General features: G+C 38.6%; 2 protein-coding genes across 7 annotated transcripts; one reads left to right on the top strand and one right to left on the bottom strand.

The window, feature by feature from the left end:
- The first annotated feature begins 433 nt into the window (after positions 1-433).
- Positions 434-13,129, top strand: si:dkey-262k9.2. 5 transcript variants are annotated; one of them, XM_040117129.1, is made up of 8 exons: positions 434-510; positions 5,998-6,055; positions 6,528-6,563; positions 7,411-7,443; positions 8,869-8,937; positions 9,099-9,167; positions 9,389-9,431; positions 10,721-13,129. In XM_040117129.1, exons 2-8 carry the CDS (start codon positions 6,007-6,009, stop codon positions 10,764-10,766), a joined length of 345 nt encoding a protein of 114 aa, XP_039973063.1. In that variant the 5' UTR covers positions 434-510; positions 5,998-6,006; the 3' UTR covers positions 10,767-13,129. The 5 variants fall into 5 exon arrangements, with proteins under 5 accessions (XP_039973063.1, XP_039973062.1, XP_039973061.1 ...); XM_040117128.1 differs by lacking the exon at positions 434-510 and adding an exon at positions 1,590-1,777; XM_040117127.1 differs by lacking the exon at positions 434-510 and adding an exon at positions 1,787-1,891.
- A 59-nt stretch (positions 13,130-13,188) lies between these two features.
- Positions 13,189-20,820, bottom strand: fxyd5 (FXYD domain containing ion transport regulator 5). 2 transcript variants are annotated; one of them, XM_040117124.1, is made up of 10 exons: positions 20,643-20,810; positions 19,197-19,242; positions 16,065-16,160; positions 15,760-15,903; positions 15,625-15,675; positions 14,967-15,032; positions 14,554-14,583; positions 14,392-14,466; positions 14,247-14,292; positions 13,189-13,844 (listed from the first exon to the last, which is right to left on the bottom strand). In XM_040117124.1, exons 1-10 carry the CDS (start codon positions 20,775-20,777, stop codon positions 13,820-13,822), a joined length of 714 nt encoding a protein of 237 aa, XP_039973058.1. In that variant the 5' UTR covers positions 20,778-20,810; the 3' UTR covers positions 13,189-13,819. The 2 variants fall into 2 exon arrangements, with proteins under 2 accessions (XP_039973058.1, XP_039973059.1); XM_040117125.1 differs by lacking the exons at positions 13,189-13,844; positions 14,247-14,292 and having other exon boundaries at positions 14,440-14,466; positions 14,554-14,620; positions 20,643-20,820.
- Between the last annotated feature and the right edge of the window lie 4,407 nt (positions 20,821-25,227).

Raw genomic sequence — 25,227 nt, 5'->3', positions numbered from 1 at the left:
TATGAAGGGAAAACATCATCAGAAATGTCCAACCAAGACTGGCCCCAGACAGGTCTGCAAAGGAGAATATAAAATTGAGTTTCATTTTTTAACTCAACTTTAAACATTTAAATGCACTTCCACATCACATCTGCAGGAAATGTGAATTTAGAGTGAACTGATTACATAACTATATATGATTAACAAACAAAGATGGAGTTCTGACAGTAGTTGATGATTTTGCGATAGTAAGCACACTTGCACGCAATGATTACATCTATTCACTGGACATGGAGTAAGTGTCCCAGTATGCACAGTAAGTCTTCTTGTGTAACAGATAAGACAGGTGGTGTCATATTTCAACTAGCTCAACAGCCAATGAAGAACGCAGTTCCTAGTTCCTGACTGAGTACACCTGTATAAACGTGCACACTCACTCTGGCAGTTTCCATGATAACAAGGATCTTGGCGTGGGAGCAGCAACATACCAGCAGATCACAGACACCATTGTAAACAACAGCCCATTTAAATGTAAGTTTACCTTTCAGTCTATATTCTGGATTACCAGCATTCCACTATTCTATAACTTATTATAGGTTGATCTTTAACACAAGCCTACCCTGTATGGTTTAACATTGCAAATAGTAGCGAAGGCTAATATGAAACAAACAGAAAAGGATCATGTATTTTAAGTCACTGCAAGAGTTTGTAACAAAAGGCAAACTGGTTGTGGTGGTTCAGCTTTTCCAGATACAATAATGCTGACCTGATGCAGAAAAAAAAAAAAAAAAAGAAAGCAACTGAAGATTTCTCAAGACACCAATTATTGAAAAAAATTACCTTTAACAGTGCACAGATTAGTATCTTTTGTTGTTCTAAGGGCTGAGACATAGCCGCACCCCATTCATCACTCAAAACTAGACAAATAGAACTTCTCAAGGTAGACAGCTGAACTGTTGAGACTTGAGAGATGCAGGTGAAAGAGGAATGACCTCATGCTAATGCAAGTGTGCTGCAAATAACCAAGAGCAGGGATGACGGAAAGACTGGAGTAAAGAAAGGACCAACATGCTGAAAAACTAGTCAGGTTATACTCCTATATTCATGCGAGCGATCTTTGAATCTAGTTTAATTACAGCCCAGCACCTACAAACAATAACTTATAAACCATGACACCTACCAAGTCCCCAGGGGCACCACTGGAACAGCAGTACAAACTGCATTACTGCACTTAAACAAGAAAAACTTACATGAATGGATCAATTCTGTTTCCCCTACAACTGATAAACTACAGGTTGTTTGCATGGTAAAACAGCCAATATCGAAACCCAGTGGTGGTGACCAATTGGCACACCTGGTGGTGGTGCTTGGTAAGGCAGCGATCAGCCAGCCAGTCAGTCAGTCGGTGTGGACGTCATCAATTGTGGACTAATTAGGCAGTAGTGCCACGTGATCTGAACTATCATTAACTACCATGACATCAAGTGGCACTTGTCTTTTTAATGTAATGGTTAGGCCCCCCCCTTTTTTTTTTTTTTTTTTGCATTTTCTGGTCCAGTTGAAACAAAAAGTCACGAATCACTACTCAGTTTTACCCGAAATGATGGCACCTTACCGTATTCATGCCCAGAGCTGTCATCAGTATGTAACCGGCGTCTTAACCTCATTGCTTTCAGGAACCCAAACAGTGCTGTACAGACACGGGGAGGTATTTCCCGCAGTAGCAAAAACTCAACTGAGACTCAAGCGCCGAGGGGCAGCTCTGCGCAAAATGCGGTTTCTGTGAATCCCCTTGTAGGTGAGAACAGAGTTTTTCTGAACTTGGCCCACACTACAGCAGAGAGCTTTTTCCTGTTAAAGAGTTAGCTGGGCTCCGCCATGGCTCATCTGGTCGACTGACGGGGCAGTCCTGGTGAGTGCGTCAAGTTTAAGGGCAGAGACGGAGAAAGAGACTAAAGGATATTATTTTAAAACCTTAATTTCAATAGAGGTGCTATAGAACTGGATTTCTCTTGTAGTGGTAAGTTATTGGTCGGTATTTTAAGTGTTATGGTCGGCTGTAAAGTAATACAAAATTACTACCAGTAAACATTTTTGTTGGCTAATGAGCGTGATCATATCACTGCAATGCAGCGTTGTCACTCTATTTCCTCCATAGATTTTTTTTTTTTTTTTTTTTAAATTTTTCTCAATTTGTCTGTCTTACTCACCAAGTTGACCTAACTGTACATAAGCTATCAGTAACTTTCTCGGAATGTAACACATGGAAAGATTATTTCAGCTCTAAACAACAGCAGTTCTGTTTGTCATACAGTGAGTCAGTGTGACATATTGATTTCATCCATTTAAATGTACAGACTTCTTCCTGAAGGAAGCAGGTTACAGAAAGTGAGGGTGCAGTAAATTTAAAAAAAAAAAAAACTTGGCACACTATAACACATCATATCTCACTTCCTGTGTGTGTGTGTGTGTGTGTGTGTGTGTGTGTGTGTGTGTGTTTGAGTGTGGCCTATAAGATTGTTGTGTGTATTTGTGAGTGCGTTTTCAACCTGAATATTAGTCTGCAAACAAATGAAGTGTTTTTGCTGTTGTGTTCTGCTGTTGTTAATCAAGCTGCTTTCCAAGGGAGTGTCAGAGGTAAAGCAGGGGCACCAAATCTTTGTTGAATGCTTCACACATCACCCCTGCTTTGTTTTCTTTTGTTTTCTTTTGTTTTGTTTTCTAACATTTTGTGTTACTTGTTTCTTGGAGGAGTTATGAGGCTGCATTTCAGATGGATTGGGTTGTGCAAACCCTCAGTGTGTGTCCCGGGATAGGTATCGTGATAGTGCTGTTAACAGAACAAAAAACAACAGCTTTGTCTCCATCTGATTAAAAAGTAAACCTGAGGTGTACGTGCCCAGTGTGCTGTATGTCCTGTAGAATCCTATGGAGTCTTTTCCTTCTTGTGTGTGTTAACACGTTTTATATTATTGCACACACACATGTAGAGAGAGAGAGAGAGAGAGAGAGAGGTAGGCAGGCAAATACAGGATATGTGTCTCTCAGGCAGCTGTCATTGTCACACATACTCATATCCTCCTTGTTCTTTCACTGTTGGCTTTATTGGCCTGATGCTCAACAAGTCATCCACAAACCATTTGTACTGGAAACAACAACTTAGTTTTTAGACTCATTATTTATCAATGGTGGATTGTTCGCTGCATGCAACCAACTGAGGTATTGTGAATTTTGCTTTTTTTTGTTTTTATCATAAGTTTCATTTTTACTTTGTTTGTGAAAAGGGAAAAGGGATTTGCATCAATCTCACTTTAGATAAACAGCTACTGTAGAGATGGCAAAATTGAGTAAACATTTCAATAAGAATATTTTCTCTCTTCATTGAAGCAGAAATAGGCTATCACTTTTATAAAATTGAATGGCAATATATAACAAATGATCTGAGTGCATTTTCCCTTCCTCACTTGCTCTTTTCTCTTGTTGTGCTAACTCTTTTTAGAGCAAGTCTGTTTTAGCGTTGACACATCTTCACAATGATCATACATTTTTTTTCTCTATTATCTTCTCTCTCCTTTCTCTCAATTTTTCCCGCTTGTGTCTGTTTTCCTATTAACTCTCTAGGCCACAGTAATTCTGATATCTTTGCATGTTAGCGATTTCTATCGCTGGTGTCAAAGTGTTGTCAGAAGTGCACAGTGGTTGAGCAGAGGGTTGCTATCTGTGCAAGCTGATAAGAAAGACGTGGTCTGTGTCTCTGCATGTAGTTCTGTTTATGTACATGTAATAAACCTCTGTTTGTGTGTGTATTATGTTGATATAAATTCTACTGGGTGGGTTGGAAGGAATGGAAAGGTTCATCATTCAAATTTAAACCTGGTAAACAAGATTTAGTTGTTCTTTGGGCTGGCCTGACCAGACAGGTATGAGGTTCAGGGTTAATCCTGTCAGTGGGAAAACAGCACTGGGGAAAATCGAACAAAAACAAGACACATCCACCCTCCAGCAACTTTACAGTCTATGCCTTTCTTGCAGCACTGCACTCCATTTTTATGATTTGTAGATTTCTACATTTACTGTCGATGATCTTTGCATCTCCAGCCAGAAGGCAGTTGCCATGTCTACTTTATAAGCATGCCATTGGTTATGTGTTGCAAACTAGCTCTGATATTAAAGAGCAAATTATATCGGCATTCAAATGTACAAGAATAAATTACCAAATTTGAAAAATAATACCAGCATCAGGAGCCATTTTATTACAGAGGCAGTGGATTGGGTTGATAAATGTTTCCAAATTGGATCATCTTATTATTTCACCCAAACGGACTCTGAAAAGCAAATTGGATATAGAAGGGGATTTTATTTGCAGCTTCTTAGGTTATTTGTGTTTGGAGATTTACTGAAGCTATTCAGGAGGCCAGAGCAGCCCACACTACACTCCCTCTCCAGTCAGCCTCAGTTGTGTGATTAACATCTTTTTCCAATATAGTCAACCATCGTTCTTGATGCTGTTCTGCTAATTTAACAAGAAGATAATCTTGTCATGGTTTGGGCTGTAATCATTCCTGTATGGCCCTACAGGGTGAACGTTTGTGTTGCATGAAAGTTTGTAGACATCAACAACCATGCCATCATTTATAGATAAGATTACAGTTTACGGACAGATTCCCGATTCCTAGATCTTTCATAAAACTACTAAACACCTTATTGGAAGAATTAATTGATGTTGGGTAGTGTCCTGGTTCCATTCTTAATGCCTATGCCTCTTTCTTTTTCATTTCCATTCACCAAATATGGTAAATGGAATCTACTCACCATGAAGTGAGCATAATCCACTTCCTTAAATTGTAGTAATAAATAGGAAACAGTAAATTGGTAAATCCAGTGTGGGGATGTAGGGTGGGTGTTTAGAGGTTTGCTGCTGTCCCTAAGAGCCCTGTTTGATAATCTGCACCTTAACAATGTGGGTCACTTCAGTTCTTTTCACATAGTCATTAACTATGGAGGAAACAAGGACACAATGGGTATGGCTAACAATGAAGAGGCGCTTACAATATAACATTTGGCACAAAGGTCAATGGGAGAGTTCCATCTGTGTATAATATCAAAAATTGCATGAGTGACCATTGGTTCCTGATCCAATGCCAACCTCAGTGGCTAAATTTGACCAATGAGCCATCATGCAGGACCTCAACCAGAAGAGAGGTCTTTCCCATGTTTTCCGATTTTAAAAATATCCCCATTCATATTGTGTTGGATACAGCTGGGGCTTTGTTTGGCAGGCTAAGAACATCTGCGTTTCACATCTATGCAGTAGTAATTGGAGCAGAGGTGGGGTTTGTTTTAGACCCTGTGCCATGAGGAAGTTGTGACATTTTTCCTTAAGAACAACAAGACAAAAAAAGAAATCACAGCCAAAGTAAATGCATCATGTTGTTTCTCTATTAAGATAAAGTTGGCAGATAGGTTAAATCAAGCTTATGCTTTTTCTTTTCCAATTAGCATGACAAGAATATTGCTTAGCAGGATGCAATAAAACAAAACAAAACAAAAAAAAAAACATTTTTTTCGATTCCTTTTTGTTTTATCAGTGGAAATCATTGGACACTTCTTTGTTCCTCAAGCCCTGACATGGCACCTGGGCTTTGCATAGAGAGTGGAAAATGTTGAATAAACACTTGTTGCCAGCCAATGATGACAGAAGTCTCAACAGTTTTTCTGCTGAGCACTACGGGAAATAATGTTGTCATTCACTAACCCGCTTGCCACTACCCTCCACAGATTACAGTCTAGATTTGCTTGCATACTTATAACCCAGTTAAAACAGTACAAAGAGTAGTTGGTTTGAAATTTGTAGTTTTTCCAATGACAGTATGTGATTCTGAAACTCAAGGTGCAAGACAAGCCTAAGCGTATCTGCTTTCTATCACAATTGATCTCTAAGTCAAACCTCAAGATTTCACACACATCAATGGCTGTGAATATTAATAGCAGATACTTTTAACTTGCCCCCCCCCACAGCATTTGAAGATGATGCGATTGCTGTTCCTGTGTCTGCTGCTGCTTCCAGCCACTACTGGTATGTTCTCATCTCTGTGGCGCTTTCAGGTGATAAACATCTGATCAGGATTTATGCAACCCTCCACCACCATGTTTTTCTCACCTACCTGCGTATGTGCACTGTGCAAAATGATTAATGTATGCACTTATGTTTAATTATACAACCACCCAAAAGAGAAGGTGCTACAATGGAAGAAAGTGTTGGCTGACGTAAGAATAACATTAAAAAAAAAAAAACATGCTCAGTGAAATTGGCAACAAAATTCCCACTGATTCACTTTCTTGGTATAGCAGATACCAGAAAAGAGCAGCAGATAGACTCCACTAAATATACTAGATTCAAGTATACCATTAGACTTACTGTAGACCAAAATATCTGTACCATGTAAGCTTCCTCTGAATGAAGCAGCATTCTGGAGCAGAATTGTAAGGAATATTAATCTTTGAAAACTGTAATGTGAGTGTATTCTTACTCTGTACCTTTTTTGCAGCTGTTTCAGAAGAGAGAGAAGGATCAGCTGATGATGGTATGTAATTCATCGTTTGTATGAAATAAGGAAAACCGGAAGCACTTTATGAAGTCTTTCACTCCTTTCACTCAATTGGGTACAGGTGGCATGGTGCTATCCAAGGCTATCAAAAAGGGAATGTAACTGGTTCCTGCTTGAAGTCAATTTAGGGCTAAAATGTCTGACTCAAATAAACTAATTTTATTTAACTCAACTGAGAGATCACATTCATACTCGCCAACAAAGAACATATTTTGTTCATTTGTTTCGAAAGCTTGTTTCTACATGTTTCTTTTACTATTATGTAAGTTACCAATATTTCATCAGTGTTTTAACTTCAGGTAAGCTTAGTGGGTCCTTCAGGCCATGTATGAAGTAATTAACGCACGTCAAGGGTAACACCAGACATGTCTTTTGACATGAACTAGTGAATTTCATGTCAAATAGAATAATTTAAAAACATGTGATGTACATTCATAATGCTGTCTGCAGGACGAGGATAAAAGAAACCTTTCCCAGGACATTTCTACTCACTTTAACTGCAACAGCAGCGGCATGATTTTGTATGACTCACTTGCAGCTCTCCCATTTCTTACTTAATGGTTTCCCTTCCTTATTTGTAGTTTTTTTTGATTTACTCACAGTTTTGGTCAGTTTACACTATGCGTGTAGTTTCTTGATTTAGGTTTGTTATAATAAACCGACTTCAAAAAACCCTCAATCAATATAAGATTAAATGTGTTGTCTGTATCCTGACTTTTATACAGTACAAGAATTCTTACACTTTTATTATGTGCCAAAATGCTCACAATTGAGAAGCATGCATTTCTGTACCACAAGCAGCTAATTTCTTCTTATTTTACAGATGTGGATGATGAGGATTTTTATGAGAAAAATGGTGAGTTTATTACTTTAGTTCCCAAGAGTTAACAGGAGGGCAGTAGAATGTTCTAGTTTCTTCTGCGTCACACCCACAAAAAATTGTAATGGCAGCAGTCGAGAGGAGAGTATGTGAAGGTTATGGCCTCCGTAACTGTTGTCATTAAGTCAACATTATGTATAGGGTTTTTCTAGTCCTGTGAGATGTGTGAAGGGCCATGGCCCCTGTTGGCTTTCCGTCCTCCCAACCATTAAGCCCTGAATGGAATCAATTAGCTCCCTGGAGAGGCCGAGTGGATTCTGCCAAAAGGCCAGTGAACACGCCGACATCTCCACCATCCTGCTAGTCAGCTAATCAACATTGGCATTCTCATTCTTTCTACAAGCCGCTCTCCATCACTCCTCATCTTCACTTTGATTGACATTTGATAGAATTACAGATCCCTTTAGAACAGGGCTATAGCCAGTCAGTTCTTGGGGAAGCAGCCTTTCTGCAAAGAGCTAGGATTCTTCTGAGGCCTCAACCCTCTCCCTTTCTGTAGACACAAGCACATACACATAAACTTAAATTCTATATATGTTTGTCATTTTCCTCAAGTACATTTTAAATGACATAAGCAACAAACAAGTCAAAATGGTAACCTGCAAGACTTAGAGAAGTAGTCCAACATTTCCAGAAATATGATTACTCACTTTCATGCTGAGAGTTAATTGAGAAGGTTAATACCACTCTGATGTCTGTAGGCTAAATATGAAGCAACAGAAGTCGGTTAGGCTCCTTAGCACAAAGACTGGAAACAGGGTCACGGCTTAACTGGCTCTGTCCAAAAGTAACAAAATCCACCCGCTAGCACCTTTTGAAGTTCACTTATTAGCATGTTGTATCTTGTTTATTTAATCCATACAAAAAGTAAATGTAAAAAAAAAGCACATTGTGGTTTTACTGGGTTTTTTTTGTTTACCAGACTGTTCTTGTTTTTTGTAGAGATTGAACGGATTTGTTAATTAATGAGCTGAGGTGTTGGTTGGTGGCCTTTGTTACCTTTGTACAGAGCCAGAATAGCTGTCACCCTGTTTCCAGTCTTTGTGCTAAACTAAATTCGGCTACTGGCTCTAGCTTCATATGTATTTTACAACACGACACGAGAATGGTTTCAGTCTTCTCATCTTACTCTCAGCAAGAATGTAGATAATCTTATTTCCAGAATTGTAGAACTATTCCTTTAATGACTTCAATCCTCTTCTGAAACCATCAAACATTTATTTAGGCATGTAGCTCAATGACCATTCAGAAATCTTGATCAGACTTTTGGTGCTATTGTTGTCTTCTGTATGCAGTAGAAGTACTGCATAAAGTGTAATGCAAGGGGTTGAAATACACATCACACCTGCAATCAGCATAACTCATGCAAACTGTTCTCTTGTTTTCTTGTCTGGTTTCCAGATGTTCACAGCAAACATGATCGTGGTTCTTCAATTGTAGATAAAACTACAGGTGAAGAAGAAAAGTCAGGTTAGTCAAGTATTTTATGATAATTAGCATTATACAGCAAATGTATTAAATTGTTAAGGATTCATAAATAACATTAATATCATACACTGGTATCAACTTAACCCACTTATCACTGTTTGTTGAATACACATATAGCCAACCTTTTATGTTTTGTTTTTTAGATCAGATGACCCTGATTATTATCGTTGTAGCTGTGACTGTGTTGACTCTTTCAGTTGCAGCGGTAGTCGGTAAGTACTCCCTGTTTTGTTCAGAAATAATGTAGTGAAATGTGAAATAATGGTTGTTTCATTCCCACAGTTGACAAACGCACTGCTGTAAAGCCCTTCGGTGCTTGGCTGGAATCAATGTAGTCCCTCTGTACCTTGTAAACCTGTTAATACCTAAGCAAATATGAATTTTTCGCTTTTGTAGCCCTGACCTTTTTTCCATTTTCCTTTCCCCCTTGCAGCCATAATGTTGGTAAGACGCCGCATGCACAGTCGGCAGCAAGGGTAAGGTCAATTTTTCTTCACTTAAAAAAGTGGATATGTGATTGTAAATGTTTCTTCTTTTTGTTATTCTTTTAGTTGGGTTTGAAGTAAGCTGCCTTATTTTTTTATGTACTTCCTTTTCAACCAGAGGAACACATTTATTTTGTTTGAATGGCCAATGCACATACTGTATCTGTGTCTTACTAAGACATGCATGTTCCATTTGCTGCTAAGTCGGCCTGCAGTTAACAGAACCAGTCTGGTCGGTAACAGCCTTTCTGCTACCTTGCCAGTTTTCCCTACTTCATCCAAATTGTCAGCATCACAACCACAGAAAAAAAACCCACTCAGGTGGCAAAACGCAACCAGCATCCACCCATCTCAGCCCGTCTAGACTTGTACAGCAATTAGTATTATAGCCTAAGGCCCTGCACCGCCACCACTTAACACTCACCACTTCTCCATCTTAGCCCTCAAGCAATAGCCGTAAGAAAGTGCCACAGTCTGTATGACCGAATGGGACAGGACCTAACCTGTTTCAAAGCTTACCTCTTGAACTGAGGCCTGAGGAGGTGACTCTACTCAGGAATAAAACAACCCTGCAAACATGATCCTGGCGTCATGACAACAATCTGCCAACAGCAATTAGACCGCAGAACAGCCTAAACCAGTTGTACAGAGAGACGTTCTCTCTTCGCACTTTGCCGCCCCTCCACACCTTTCTTATTTAACAACAGTTAGCTCTAGGAAGGCTTTCTGCAGAGTAATCAGTTCCTTTTGTTCTGGCGTGCAATAATACATAACCTGCAAGTTGGGTCAGAGAGGCTAGGGAGTTCAAATTAGTCTCCAGAGATCTTCAGTCAGCAGGAGAACTGCCCATAATGGAGCAGACACCCAAGTCAATCTGAAAGGGTTAAATTCCTCCACAGGATTACTGGCTGCCTCCCGGGGCTGCAGTCAGCTCTGGCAGTGTTTGGTGCTGACTGATCGCTCTGCTGAAAAGAGGCTTAATCATACAGCAACCTCTGGTTTGTTGGATCAACAGTGCCTTGCCAGGTTTATAAGTCCCACCTGGGGATGAGCTGTGTTTCGAGGTGATGCAGTCACTGTGCACCTGTCAGAGCCCTGCAGCATGAGGCAGCCGTTCTGTTTCCTGAATACAGACACACAGGGATGCTTGTGTCTTTCTGCTAACAAACTTGGAACCAGCTTGAAAATATCTTAAAAATAACATACTTTTGCTTTTGCCCTGTCTCGCCAACACCCCACCCCACCCTTCCATCCCCTTGTTGTCCTCCCTCTCTCTTCAGGGTCTACTCTGTGCCTACAGAGCAGGAACACAAAGGGGCCGTCTAGTTCCTGGTGGAACCACAGTTCTATAACACACAGATAAGAGAGGAGCAATGCACTGTGGGCTATGTCATCATCTACTCTTTGACTTGGGACAGTTAGACTTCTTTGCACAACAGCTTGCATCTCACCGTTCAGTTCATTGCTCACTCCTGCACAACCTCCTATCAATACGTATGTAATATGTGGTTTTTTTTTTGGTTTTTTTTTTACTGTTGTATACTTTTGTCTTTGTCCTAGCCATTTGGACTCCACATACACACAATTTAGCCTGGGACATTTGGAACACATTCAAACCCCCTAATTGGATTCTATTTGAGGAATCCAAATCAAAGCCAGTGAATTTGGCTTAAAGCTTCTTTTGTTAAAAGGGATAATTTAGCACAGCCAGAGCTCCCCCCTTTTTAGTACCTGAAACAACAAGAAATTATTCCCACCAGTTATGCAGTCAAACTGTATTTGCATTTGATTTTTGTATGTGGAACGGAGCTGTCGGTGTGACATGGTGTTTGAGTGAGACAAACCATGCTAATCCACACTACGACAGCCCAGTGCTCTTCATTTTCCTATTCACTTGTCTGACATCTTCTGTTCCTGGCCCATTAGGAGTGACAGGAGGCAGTGCCATTGGAAGATAAAAACCTGTTCCTCCTCTTCTGAACCAAAGTAAAAAATAAACAAGTGGCAAGAGCCAGTGTGAACACCTTCTTGCAAGGCAGCAAATTAATCGACCGCCATGAATGATGATGTTTTCTTTTCCGCCTCTCTTTTTCGTTTTGAAAGGCTTTCACTTTAGTCTTGCAATTTATAAATAGATCTGTGAATGTTGTAGTGTTAGATTAATGCCTCACACGCTGGTAGAGAGAAGCTTGGTGTGAGGGAGGGGTAAAATCTCACGAATCAAATAAAGTGTTAGGGATGATTTGGAAAATACTAACAAGGCCTGGGTTTTTCATTAAGTTCCCCTCTCTGATACAGAGAGGGGAACTTACCAGGGACATACCCCTGTTCGACAAGTCAGTTTTTCATTTGTGGCTTCATGAGGAGCACTTATTATGGAGTCAGCAACACTGGAAATCGTACATTGGGTCCCACACTGGCTCCAATCCATCCAGACTTGTGAGCTAAAAGAATTGTGTAGTTACAGCTTCATCAGGGTGTGTAGTGACTATACTATAGGTCTGTGCTGAAGTGTCTTAAAAATGATGCCTCCCACTTTATTTTAACACGGACAAGCAGATGGGCAGATGTGATTCTTGGTAGCGCATTTGTTTTAGTGTTCATATTTGAGCACTGTGTGTACAGTATGTTATTTCTCAAAATTGTAGTATTGCCCAATAAGCCTTAAGTAGGTGCCAGTATTTCAAAGGCAGGACAAATGGACAAAAATTGCAGTATCAAACATTTCAATTTTTTGTATATTTGTGTAGTCTTTCTATTCATATTTACTCATATTCACTTTACATTTACTCATATTTCTGTCAGACAAACGGCAGTGCAACAACATTTGAATGCAGCATAGTCTTCTCTCTGATTGCTTTCCTGGAACAGACTTGTGCAAAAATCCAAAAGGAAATACAGTATTTGGTCCAGCCTGCTGTACGCATGTGACCAAAATCTTCTGTTATTTACTCTGTGCTGTGACACTACTCAAGTAAATCTACTGTAAGAAATGTAACTCATTTTTCTATCTTAGCGTGATGTATGTGGAAAAGGTTATGTTTTTTTTCTTTCTTAAAATGGCTGACTCCTGTTCTGTCAGTACTAAAGGAATTGTATGACCATATGCAATTATTCTAGCTATTAATATAATATATAATAATATATTGTATCTATTTACAAATTTATTGAGCTATGCGTTTGCATTGTCTCTTGATGGAAAATATCATATTTGGCAAGATGGTATTTTTTTATATACTTGTTGAGTTTAAGGGATGGTGTCTTCTATCCACTGTTCATTTATAAATTGTGTGTATAAACTTGGTGGGTGGGAGCCAGTTATTTGCCAAGAACTCTCATGTAAAATATTTGTATTATTTAGTGTCACATTGCAGCAAAAAAGTTAAAATTTGGACTTAATGTTAAATACGTATGTTTATATGCACTTGTGTATGCAAATTAACCCATATGTATTATTTGTGCCAAAGACATTCACAGTAATTTTTCATCACATAATTATTTACAAAGTATGTAATACATGACCTTATATCTAACAAAAAAACTACTGCAGCAGGAGACTGTATGTCATGAATTGATACAGTTTGCACAGCTGTAGTCTCCTGAATACTATATTATGTAACTATGCTGAATTTTGGATTGTGTTTATTTTTACCATTAAATCTGTTATAAAATTTGCTTGGTTTCTCCCAGTTTGTTGTTTCCATCATTTTGATGCCACATGGATGCAAAGATAATACGCTTGTGGATCCTGTTTAATCTAGAGCTTTACTCACTTTCAAGCATAGAGCCACTAAGAGGCTTTGACACCCTTTACTAAATATCATGTTTTTATTGAGATTGAAATTGCAAAGAGTGTGCAGGAAGAGGACGTGATACGGTTTCATTTTTAGATCCTGATAGAACGTAAGTGTTGTGCGAGATTGTCAAATATGGGATGCTATGGGGTTATTCTTCATAACCTTTCATAATAATCCTGGCTGTGAGACATTGCCTATGGCTGTGTTACCAGGTTTAAGTTACAAAGGTCGTTAGAAAGAAGCCTGCGTCATGGCTGAAGGTGTGATTAAAACATGAATCATCTCTTCATTATTTGCCAAAATAATCACTTTACTTTTTAGTGCACTCTTACAAAGTACAAAGTATAGAAATGACTGACAAAGATTAAGTGGGTGATGGTTCGACTTTTTCACTTTTCTGCATTATTCATGTTTTATGTGTTTATTCAGTGTTATTCTATGACACTGTTACTCAGCAGCATACAGTCAGTCCACATGCGCACACAAGATGCCAGGTGTTGGTTGGGTGTTTTTCTCCGGTTGGAGTTCTGACTTGTTTCTTGCAGCTCTGTCCATGCGCCATTGTACACATGCTCTTTCTCTTTATCCTTGGGGCACTACATATGACCTGGAAAATAAACGCACAGGGCATTAAAAGAATCAAACACTATTTAATAAATCCATTATATTTATCCAGCACAAATATACCACAGTAAGAAAAACAAACAGTGTGGTTTGCAGTTGTTGCAGCTGGTCTGTTACAGTTTTGCCAAGCAAATAACCTAATAATCTTTTTGATCTATGAAGAGATTTTAGTCATCATTCTGTTGAGCTGCTATATGTCTGATGTGACTGATTGCTTGGATATATCATCCAGTAACCTGTGATATAAATTACTTAACTCACTCAACTGCAGTTTCCAAACCGCATGATATAGGCGCAGCTAACCTTCATGCACAATAGACTTAATTTATTCACTTTTGTTTGTCAGCATTCATTGTCTTTCAAGATAATGGCTGTAAATATTTACTTTGATGATCTCCTGTGACACTTGGGCAGCCGACAGACCTTGCCACCTACAGTTAGAGAAAAGCAGAGGAGTCAGGAGGGCGGTTCAATATAATTACAGTCATGGACAAGCGATTACAAAAAGTGGTTTACAGTGTCATACTTACAACTAATGACCATTATGCCCATGATGAAGAGTACTGCTGAAATGGATAGTCCAGCATGGCGCAGGGACTCATAATCTGGACATATGAAATACAAATCAAATACTCAACTATAGACATTACAGAATTATAATAGAAAAAACGCTGTCATGTCAAGCTTCTTACCATAGGTGAAACCTCGGTCCCACTTTGTATCTACAAGAAGCAGAAAGAAAGGTATTGCACTGAGTCTCTACAGGAAGAAAAAAGAGAGAGGATCACCAGGGAACAACAGTCAGAGATGGCATGACAGATCTGCTGGACCCGTTGACATGCAGCTGATGGTGTATCGAAACCTTATCTATGGTTAGCCAGCACAGCATGAGGACACGAATATCTTATCTCTTCTTGCATAGGGTACAATCAAGCATTAATCTGTTGGTAAGAGAAAAAGTGAGGTGCTCTATTCTACAACCCCGCCAAGGGTTTCATTTGGAAGACAGGGAATTTTGGTACTATCATTCTGCCCTGACCTAACAATAACACTGCGATTCCTGTGGCATTTAAGGTAACTATGGAGTAGGGAAATTCTTAGTTACCCCAGGCAACAACTTGATGGGTCTCTTTTTTGGTGATGTTCTCAGTGATGGATTTGAAGGATGTCACTGTAGATGCAGAGTTGAAAAAAAAAAGACATTGAAAACATGGCTATTTCGATTTTCTGGCTCCCCTATGTATTTAATATTTATAAAAACTAATATTCATAATACACAGTTTTATAATGCAAAAGCATCATTTCATATATTGGAACATATATTTTCTGGGACATATTGACTCATTATCTTTGCCATATAAGTCCATATATATAACTTCCTATCAAGTTCCAGATATATTCCTTAACTCCATTTTTAATTGAATCTCTGAATATTTCAGTGGGATGACTCTCAGAGGAAATTTAGGCTAACATTTTTAAAGCATATCAGTGCTCTCTCAGTCTCTCTCACTCTAGTTCTCTCTCTTTCTCCAGTGCTATAAAATTGCAGCAGAAATACTCCACTATATATCTCAAAAAGGACAGGGAGTTTAACATTTTCTAATTACCTCATAATTAGTTTTAAAGCTCTCTGCAAGCCTTTGCTATTGGTGTGAGGGGTTGTTATAGCCTACTGGAGTGCTCACGGTCTATCTACCAGCCAAACTCAATGGCTCCACCAACTGGTTGTTCAAACAAGTGACGGAGAGGGTGAAAATTGTTACCTGGAGTGGGTGTGAACCTTGTTTGTGGAATTGTTGTTTTCTCTTTGGGAGCTAAAGGGAGAGAAACATAAAAATCATGTGGTTAAACTGAAATTATTGGTGTTAGGTACTGCGCTAAAAGCACCAGCAGACTACCTGATGAAATCGTTATTACTGGTCTTGTGATGATAACTTTCACTGGGCTGCTAGTGCTAATGTGGTGGTCGGTGATTTGTTCAGCAGGGGAAGTTTCCAGGGAGAGGTCGACATCTCTAGTCACACTGCTTTGTACACTTCTTCCTGTTACACCGAGAAAAAAAAACTGATTTAGTTGAACCTGAAAGATGTCTAACTTTATGTTAGATAAAATTAGATAGATAGATAGATGTAAAAAATTAAATAGCCTGGAGACTGTAAAGGCTGCAAAGTGGTATTTCTTAGAAAAGCCATGAGTACAGTACCAGTGGGATTCAGAGCTGTGGGCATTGTTAAATTTTCCATATTGCTGTTTATAGAGTCCATTTGATCTGTGGAGCTGGTAGCCTGAGCCCTTGACACTGCAGGGCAAAAAAGACAAATTTTAAATCACCAAAAACACAAGTCAGATGAAGCCTCATAGGGACGCCTCGATACTGTACACTTCACAGGAAGAACAAAGAACAGTGTTGTTTATCACAGTGAATTTCTCAAACAATGCAGAGACGTATTCCAGGCAGAGGCCAGATTTGAGAATGTGTCTGGCCATGCAGGGGAGAGAGGCCTGCATATGCATTGAGAGTATGTCACAATAATAGTCCTGTGAGTGGTGCAGTGCAGCACAGTTACAAAGAAGTAGCTCTTACAAAACCTCTGGCTACAACAGGGCTGGATTGTTTTGTAAGACGATAGGACAGTGAGGCTGTTGTTTGTTTACCCACTCAGCACCCTCCAATTAATGCTGAAGCTCTACAAAACCCTCTGCTTTCCTTTGATTCCAACTAGTTTAATAAACCCATTTGGGGCGAATTAACTAAGGGTGTAAAGATTTTTAGCTGGCTCAAATTTCTGTAAATTTTGATGTGTCAAATAAATTTTGTGTAAATGAAAACCTTGATTTTGTTCGTGTTAAACCCATCCATCCATCCATCCAACCTTTAGCTATACTGCTTATCCTGGACAGGTCGCCAGTCTATCACAGGGCTGACATTTAGTGACAAACAACGAACTCACAGTCCTACATTCCAACACACCTATGGGCAATTTAGAGTCGCCAGTTAACCTAACCTGCATGTCTTTGGACTGTGGGAGGAAGCTGGAGTGCTCAGAGGAAACCCACTCAGGCACGGGGAGGACATGCAAACTCCACACAGTTTGACCCCAGAACCTTTTTGCTGTGAGGTGACAGTGCTAACCACTGCACCACAGTGCTGCCCTTGTATTAAACCTTTATATTAGAGTCATATGTTCGTAGCCTGAGCTCTAAAATGTTTAGTGTGAGCCTAACCCTTATCTGACTTTAGTTACTGAAATATAGTATGTGGCTGCTTTTTCTGTGTATGTGTGTTGGTTTGTGTATGTGTGTGTGTGTAGGTTGTGTGTGTGTTTACCAAATGACCCGCAATACACTGTATATTCAGTATACGGCTTGTCACAATATTTTATGACAAGCTGTCATGTAAATGCTTCAGCATTTAAAGGGGACTTCCAACTATTTTACATATAAGGATCAGTTCCTGTGGCTCTGGAGGAGCCTGAGAAAATATCTCTTTTAATGTCATGCATACTGACATTTACCAGGCAGTTAGGGTCTAACTCGGGTCTTACTGGGGACTAAGAATCAAGATACCTCAGCCTGTGTGAATAAAATTTATGAACAAATGATATGAGTGTTGAGGTTACACAAAGTGAAACACTGAAAAAAGAAGTACTTTTGTGAACAGCTGTGTACAAAGCAGAAAACTGCGTTTAAAACTCAGAGCTCAAAGTTCCCAGAGTCACACACAGTGTGTGACGCTCAAGTTACAAGAATGAATTTTGACCCTGTTTTTATAATTACAGAGCAGTGTCCAGTCAGAGGGCATGTGGCTCTGCTGCCTGAAAGGTGTAATAGATTTTCAAGATGGACGACAGCGCGGGCTCTTCCACAACCCAGGTGGGTTTGCATACATACACAGCAAATTAAATGTCTAACGTTATTTTCTACAGTATCATCAAATACACTACTGCACGGAGATGAAGGCGACGGAACTATCTACCCCCTGATTGGAATCTGCTTTGTAATTAGATTGGTATTGTCCAATCACAGTCAGATGTAAAAAAAAAAAAAGGGTCAAAATTCAACTTTGAGAGCTGAGTTTTACAGGGAGTTTTCTGTCTTGTATGCGAATTCAACTATATTGACAGTTTTTGTAGTTCTATTTTGTGATCGCGAAATAAAAAAAATAAACCAACATTCGATACATTTCAATTCCTCAAGGTGTCTACTTTATTTATGTAAAGAAATTAAGTGTGAATGATATTTTTACAAAGCATAGCTCACCATTTTTTTTGTAGTTCACACAAAACTATTTCTCAGTGATGAGTTTGGTCATTTGGGACAGTGTAGGTCCTTGCTTTCAACCTTAATGACATATTTCAATAAATATTTCAAACTGATCTCTTGTTTTTTCTTAACCTTAAAATATATGTCTAAGGTTACTTGATATTATGTATTAACCTATTATGATGTATTATGATATCTTTCTTTTTACAAATACAAATCTGTTCTACACATACACAAACTGGAATTTCTCATGCATATTTATGTTACAGGTTTACATTGGTTGATATACAACTAGTTCAAACTTTGGAAATATTTATGAACATCACTTGCTAAAAATCTCTTTGACCCTAATTTCAGCCCATAATCCAGGTGCAAATTTCCAAGTTACATCTTGAAGTGACACAATTTGTCTTTTTAAAAGAAAAAATAACACATTCTTCCTCTAACAAAGGATATATTGAACCCGTAAGCAATAAAACACACTTGTTAAATTTAATAGAAACAGGGGTTTAGCTGCAACAGTTGTACTTGGTCTGGTATGGACGGTAGCTAATGGTGGCTAATGCTATCTAATGTTAGTAAACTTTCGATAGATATGGTTTAAGTGACATTATTGAGTCAGGTTTATGATTTTATGACCCTTCACTAACTGTAGTACTGTAGGGCTAGTCCCTGTTTACTATGGGAAATCTTTTGTACCTGAAGCTCCCATGGAGAAGTGTTGGGAAGATGTTGTGCATTACACGTTAATGGAGTTGGGGCAGTTAACCATTTTAACTCTGCCAATAAAGCATAAATCTCACTTTTGTGCCGCTTGTTGAAGTTTGTTTTCGAGTGTTGAATGGACTCATTGTTGCCCCCTGTGGTGTTTCCAACTAGGTGTTTTATACCCTCTGGTTTCAGGGGGCAGAAATGAGGCCATTACAAAGAAGATGACACACCAGAAAACTTACTTGGACATGCGACACAAAAGTGACATTTATAGCTGAACTATGTCTGGTTAACTTCTCCACCTCAGCAAAGCTCATAGTCTCACTTTAAACTCTGACTTCTTCAGTTTTTTTGCACTCACCTTTAAACATAAGAAACAGGAGAAAGGTCAAGGAAGCCAAATAAATCTGAAAGAAAAAAAATGTGGAAAGGAGGGGAAACAATGATGTAGAGTAAGCCAGATTTAATCTCAATTTGTATCAAGTTTAACACACAGTTTTCACACAACCTGTGGTTATAAGATTAAAATGACCTCAGCCACTTTATCTAAGATCTACAGATAAATCCAGAGCACCTCAGATATTTCAGGTAACTCCATAAATGACAACAAATCACATATATGAAGCCACTCGGGTGCATGTGTTGCAGATGATTGGAGTAGATTCACAACATCCAGACAAAATGTCTACTTATTAGCACACAGAAAGACACTGTTCATTTAGACAATGTTTCTTTAGCGAATGTAATGATGTTACAATTGTTTACCCGGGGCATGAGTACAAGGCAAATGTACACTAACTGGTAAATTAAAGGATCTGCTTAGATGACTGAAGCAAGACAGCATACACTCTGGAACATTTTGTACAATGCAAATCTACCAGACAGGAAGATGTGCTCATTGAGGTTAGCACAAAATGGCCACTTCTCCCTCCTCGTCATGCACACAGGCAACATCAACCACACTCCGAACACAGCATGTCGGAAAACAGATTCTTACTTTCATATCATGAGTGCATTTTTTATTCTCCATTTGTCAAAAAATGAGTGATCGAGGAGGCACATTGTGTAAGCTATCCTCCCACATGTGCCTGTTTTGAACTTTGTGGCACTATTGATCAAACTTCATCCAATGCCGCTGTCACCAATTTAAAAAATGGCATTGAATGATGTGTCAAAACAATTCTTTTTAACATAATGGAAATCCTGTACCGGTGAGCAGCACTCTGTGAATCAGTGGAAAAACATACTTCTTCCTCCCCCTCACAACATATTGACCGTAGCTTGCAAGAAACCACTGTAGAAAAACAGAACTGTGCAAAATACTTGCCAGATATTGGAGGATTTTTTTTGCAATACGAATAACAACAACTGCCACAGGTACCCTAAAGGCAGGTGGGTTGAGAGATGAAAGGCTAAGGCCAGTGGCTCGTTTAAATCTACCCACAGCAGAAAATGAATCTCGATCTGTGACCTATCCTGGTGGCAGCTCGTCCTCCAGGCTTGGAACAGTGTGACAGGTGAGTGTCTGTGGCCGTCATGAGCTGTGACAGCTCAGATTAGCAGGTCATGCCAATCTAAATTTCACTCAAGAGCATATGTCAAGATGAGGCCTGTTTCCCCTGGGCTGTACAGGCGGCTTTCCCTTTCCCTAGCCTCGCCTGCCTGCTTGTATGTCACATCTAGCACCCTCACCCACTCTCCGTCTGTCTGTTCATCTGTTTGTCTGTCAGCCTCCATCAATCTCCTTTCAGTCCGCTTCACCAAAACACCCCTCAGCCCTCTGAGCCATCCCGGCTATTATGCTTACCTTAGTATTCATCCTGTGAGGTGCCTGAGTCCAGAGAATTATCCACAGATTCATCATCCGCGATACTTCTCTGTATGTGTCTTCTGAAAGGCTGCTGGGGTAACTGCTAAGCAACCACACCCATGTACTCATCATCACTACTTCCTCATCCAACCGTCTGAACTGTTTCACTCTTTTGCTCTCCCACTCTCTTTCTCATGACATGGCCACCTCCTCGTTGTTCTTTGGCTTTCATTTTTTCTTTCGCTCACTCACTCTGCTATGATCTCTGTGTGTAGTTCAGCTGTCTCTCAGTGTGATGGCATGTCTTCCCTTTCTTATTTCTTAATTCCTACAGTATGCTGTCTCTGGTTTTGTGCCTGTGTGTTTGCCTGTCACCCTGTCCAGCTCACTGTCTATTTCCATGCTTATACAATCTTTTCCATCCACAGGTCCATCTGACATCCTTGTCCATGTTCCTGTCTCATAAACCAAAAATGATTTACCTTGTTGTAATGAGAGCTTGTGATATATTTACATTCACTCAAAAATACAGTACGTATTAATTATATGGTTTCCTTTTATTGGTGAAGGTGTTCATTAAATGAATATATCTGATATATCGGTGCTGCAAAGTAGGCTACTATATATTCGCTACTTTAAATACCAACCTTTCAACAAGCACCTAAAGAAGCAATGCTTTAGTACATTTTAAAAGTTCTGTTTTACTACCCAGATCTCTAACTCTATTTATATAAAACAGATATAAATTCTATGACATATTACCACAGAAAATCATCCTCTCCATGCTTATCACAGTGAACTGCAGTTGAGCAGTGTTATAAGCAACCTGTTAAATCCATGTTTTCTGTTGTTTTGTTTTTAGATTTTTCAAGTATTGCTTCAAGGCTGCAGGATTAGTTTGTGATTGTGATCCAACAGCATTAGCCAACTGAGAAGCACAAACGTAGACTGTTACAGCAGACAGAGCCTGCAATTCATCCACACAAGCAGAGGACAGTCTTTGTCCAGAGTGCCAGGGATGCTTTTCGATCAGCTGATACAAACATAGTTTGTTGCATTTCTTTGGATTCGCTAAAGAATTTTTTTTAACACTTTATAATAAGCATCCTTAATACAGCTTGCATCTCGACCCTCCTTAGTGAAATCAGTTTTCCGGCACAAAATATAAACAAAGTGTTGACGCGTTTAAAGCAGATTCGTTCAACATAACACTCTTTTATCTAATGCTTCCAACCAATTTTAATATGAGCGTAGCCTGAGAAGTTATCAGTGACCAATCACAATCTGCTTGTATGCCAACACGATCAAAGGAACAACAACTTATTTCTATATGCCAAATAATACTTCTATCCTTAATACTTTTCTCCTTTTTTCTATTTGGCTTATTGCTCTTCATGGGCATTTATATTATTAACTTGAATGATTACACAAGTTATTTTGGCATTTCATTTCCCCCTATCAGACAATATTTAGTTTGTGCATGGATGCAGGTTTACATATATGGGTAGATAAACATTTGAAAATATATTTCAGACATAGATACACACAGTGGAGTCTTTCAAAAGCCATGAAAGCAGTCATAAAAGATACATGCAAGTTAAATGGGGACTCAAAAAAGAGTGTTTGTCTTTTGGTAAATACATGAATACCTTTTGGCAACATTACCAGGAGAGTAATGTCTGTCTGGATATTTAAAAAAAAAAGGAAAAAGAAAAACACTACACTGTCTTACATAGAGAATAAAATGTGTTACATAAGCATGCAGTGTTTTAATAATTATTTTTAAAAATCCTAAACTCTTGCAATCTCTCGGGGCCATTACGCTCTAAGCTCTAAGCATGTCTACTTTAGTGTTGGATATTTTTATTTGGACTCGTCCCTTTACATGTGGACTTTGACAGTAAATACGCTATGGCCAGTCAGAAAAACCACCTATAATGAAAGATGATCACATGCTCTTCTATGTCCTTTCAGATCTGCCCTTATCAAAATGAACAATTCATTATGCTTTTACCTAGTTATTTTTCATGGCGTACTGTTGTATTTATTCAGTTGCATTCTTTCATTCACCCTGGAGGGAAAATTACATTCTTATTATTAACAACAGGAGAGCAGAGCCACAAAATGAGTCATAATAACTGCCAGAAAAATCATGTTCTAATTTGTAAAACCTGTGGTCGCTTTTGATTTGATTTTCTATTTAGTTCAAATTGAAAAATATGAATAATGAGAGGAATGACAGGGTTTGTAAAAATTTTAGTTAAATTTAAGTTAGCTCCCCACTGGTAACAAAACCTGTTAAAATGATAAAGGAGTATTATCCCATCTCATTTTTGTTTTTTCTAAAAAAAAAAAAGAAAAAAAAATAGATGTGAAAACCCTCCTAGAGCTGAAGTAATTAAAGTCTCTTATTTGTTTCTCTTTTGAAATAAATGTGCACTCATGCAGGCCATGTGTTCATGCTCCCTTGAGATTCTTCTGCACAAAACATATCAAAATGTTCATGAGGCAAATGCGGAAAAATAGAAGTTGACATACAGTATAGAGCTGTCGAGCCTTCAATTTAGCAGATTACCGTTCCTGCCTGAGCTGAAACGATGCATCATGAACAGGCTTTGGTATGAACACAGCAGTCAGCTTGACAGGAACTCAAACAATTGTTCAGTAATGAGACAAACATACCTTGACAGCTTATGATAGAAAATGGTGTGCCTAATTGAGGGAACGCAGCTTAGTGAAACATTGAGATTTATCTCCAGGCAGTCAGGCCCCATTAAGGAAACAGAATTTTGAAGGTTAGGCAAATGTGTGGACAATAACAACTTCATCAGGATATAATATCAACTCTCACATACTGTAATTAAATATTTCCAAAGCAATAGTAACACGACAATGAATGATGCTGTGTGAACCTTGGTCCAGCAAAAGAACAACTCATAAAGCACATCACATCATCCTCATCAAAAACTGTTTATTATATTTCTATTTAGGACCAATAAATGAAGATTATTATTATTATTATATGTGAAGCTCATTGGACTAGATCTTATCTGTGCTGAGTGTAATGTGTGTGAATGAAACAATCGTGCTTAGGGAAAAGCAGAAGTTGGAAGCAGAAGCAGGGTGCGTGCATAACAGCTCTGTGCATAGATATAATAATAAAAGCCCAGTTGCTATTTGTGTATGCCACAAGGTAGCAGGAACCTGAAAGAACCGTGGAAACTTTGAGGAAGTTTCTGATCTCTGCACACTAAAAGATGAAGTTACACAAATACACAGAGAACTTAAACCTTGTTATTATAATCCAGGAAGACGCCATCTGCAGTCCAGACTGTAAGGATACACATTTTTTTTGTTCTTCAGGCTCTGAGCTTCAGCACAATCAATTTCACATAAAATAATGGATGCTACATTAAAGTTCCAAGGCTGAGTCTTTAATTAGAATAACTAATTAACACACAGTTCTCTCTGTATTGATGTAAACCTATTCAAATTTGTCACTTGGCACGTTAATGTAGTATCCAATATTTTATTTCAAATTGAATGTGCTGAAGCTCAGAGCCTGAGGAACAAAACAAAAAACAAAACAAAACAAAAAAAACGTGTAACTGTCCAAATACTTACGGTCTAGAGTGTGTTTTTTTGTCTTCTGTGTGCTCGGTACTCAGGCTGACATGTCAATGACAGCATCAGTCTGCAGCTTGAAATGCATATCATCAATAGAAATATATTGGTCAGGTATATATGTATATCGTCAAGGCTTTGATGCTCTGTAATGACCTGCTTGAAGAACTAAGGCTGGCTGAGTCAGTGACAGGTTTTCAAATCTCTTCTTAAAAAGTACCTTTATCAGAAAGCTTATCTTGATTTCAGTTTAGTTTTTTTAGCCAAGTTAGCAGCATGGCTCTGTGGAGGGCAATGGCACCACTTTCAGATTGAAATATCTCAACAACTCAACAACTCAGATGAATTGTTTTGGAATTTTGTACAGACATTCATATCACAGTCACCCCTACTAATTTTTAATTCTTATTTTTACTTTACTTAAACTGTGTCTTTATTTGTTTTATCCTAAATTATTGGAATTTGTATTATATAACTTGTTTTCTATTTTATTAGATTTCATATTCGATTTTGTAATTTGACAGTTTTAATGTGCTGTCTTCTTTAAATCAACTTTTGTTCTAAATAACTGCTCTACAAATAAAGATAATGATGATTAACACTGTAAAGGCTGTGGATTAAAAGCCTCCACTGCTTTCCTTGAACTACAATTTGAACAATAATGAAAACCAAGAGATGAGATTTTTTTGATTTTTTTTCTTGCAGTAACCAGAGCTGCAGTTTAGCCTAACCCTCTCATCCTGTCTTTATCTCTCTTTGACTTCTCACAGTCAGTGAGACAAATTCTCTCTCTCTCTCTGTCACTGATGTTGTGAGCTGAACTTCAATTCCAGAGAAAACAAGATTATAGTCTGGCCCTAGATATGGCTTTACCTCCTCAAGAAATATCCATGCTAAATACCACTCCGTGCTATCCTATTGTAGGGATTTCCACGGACTAACTGGGAGCTCTGAAGCT

This window comes from Xiphias gladius, chromosome 22 (genome assembly GCF_016859285.1).
Source record: "Xiphias gladius isolate SHS-SW01 ecotype Sanya breed wild chromosome 22, ASM1685928v1, whole genome shotgun sequence".
NCBI lineage: Eukaryota > Metazoa > Chordata > Actinopteri > Istiophoriformes > Xiphiidae > Xiphias > Xiphias gladius.
The sequence above is the reverse complement of the archived record's forward strand: the minus strand, read 5'-3'. Positions and strand labels throughout refer to the sequence as shown.

Excerpts from the sequence above, each read along its gene's own strand:
- si:dkey-262k9.2 (XM_040117126.1), top strand. Across the intron at positions 6,056-6,527 it reads GCTGCTTCCAGCCACTACTG|CTGTTTCAGAAGAGAGAGAA; the intron begins GTATGTTCTCAT and ends CCTTTTTTGCAG. Across the intron at positions 9,432-10,720 it reads ATGCACAGTCGGCAGCAAGG|GGTCTACTCTGTGCCTACAG; the intron begins GTAAGGTCAATT and ends CTCTCTCTTCAG.
- fxyd5 (XM_040117124.1), bottom strand. The coding sequence starts at position 20,777 with ATGATGAGTACATGGGTGTGGTTGCTTAGCAGTTACCCCAGCAGCCTT. Across the intron at positions 19,243-20,642 it reads CTCACAGGATGAATACTAAG|ATTTATTTGGCTTCCTTGAC; the intron begins GTAAGCATAATA and ends TTTTTCTTTCAG. Across the intron at positions 13,845-14,246 it reads TGTCACAGGAGATCATCAAA|GTCATATGTAGTGCCCCAAG; the intron begins GTAAATATTTAC and ends TTTATTTTCCAG.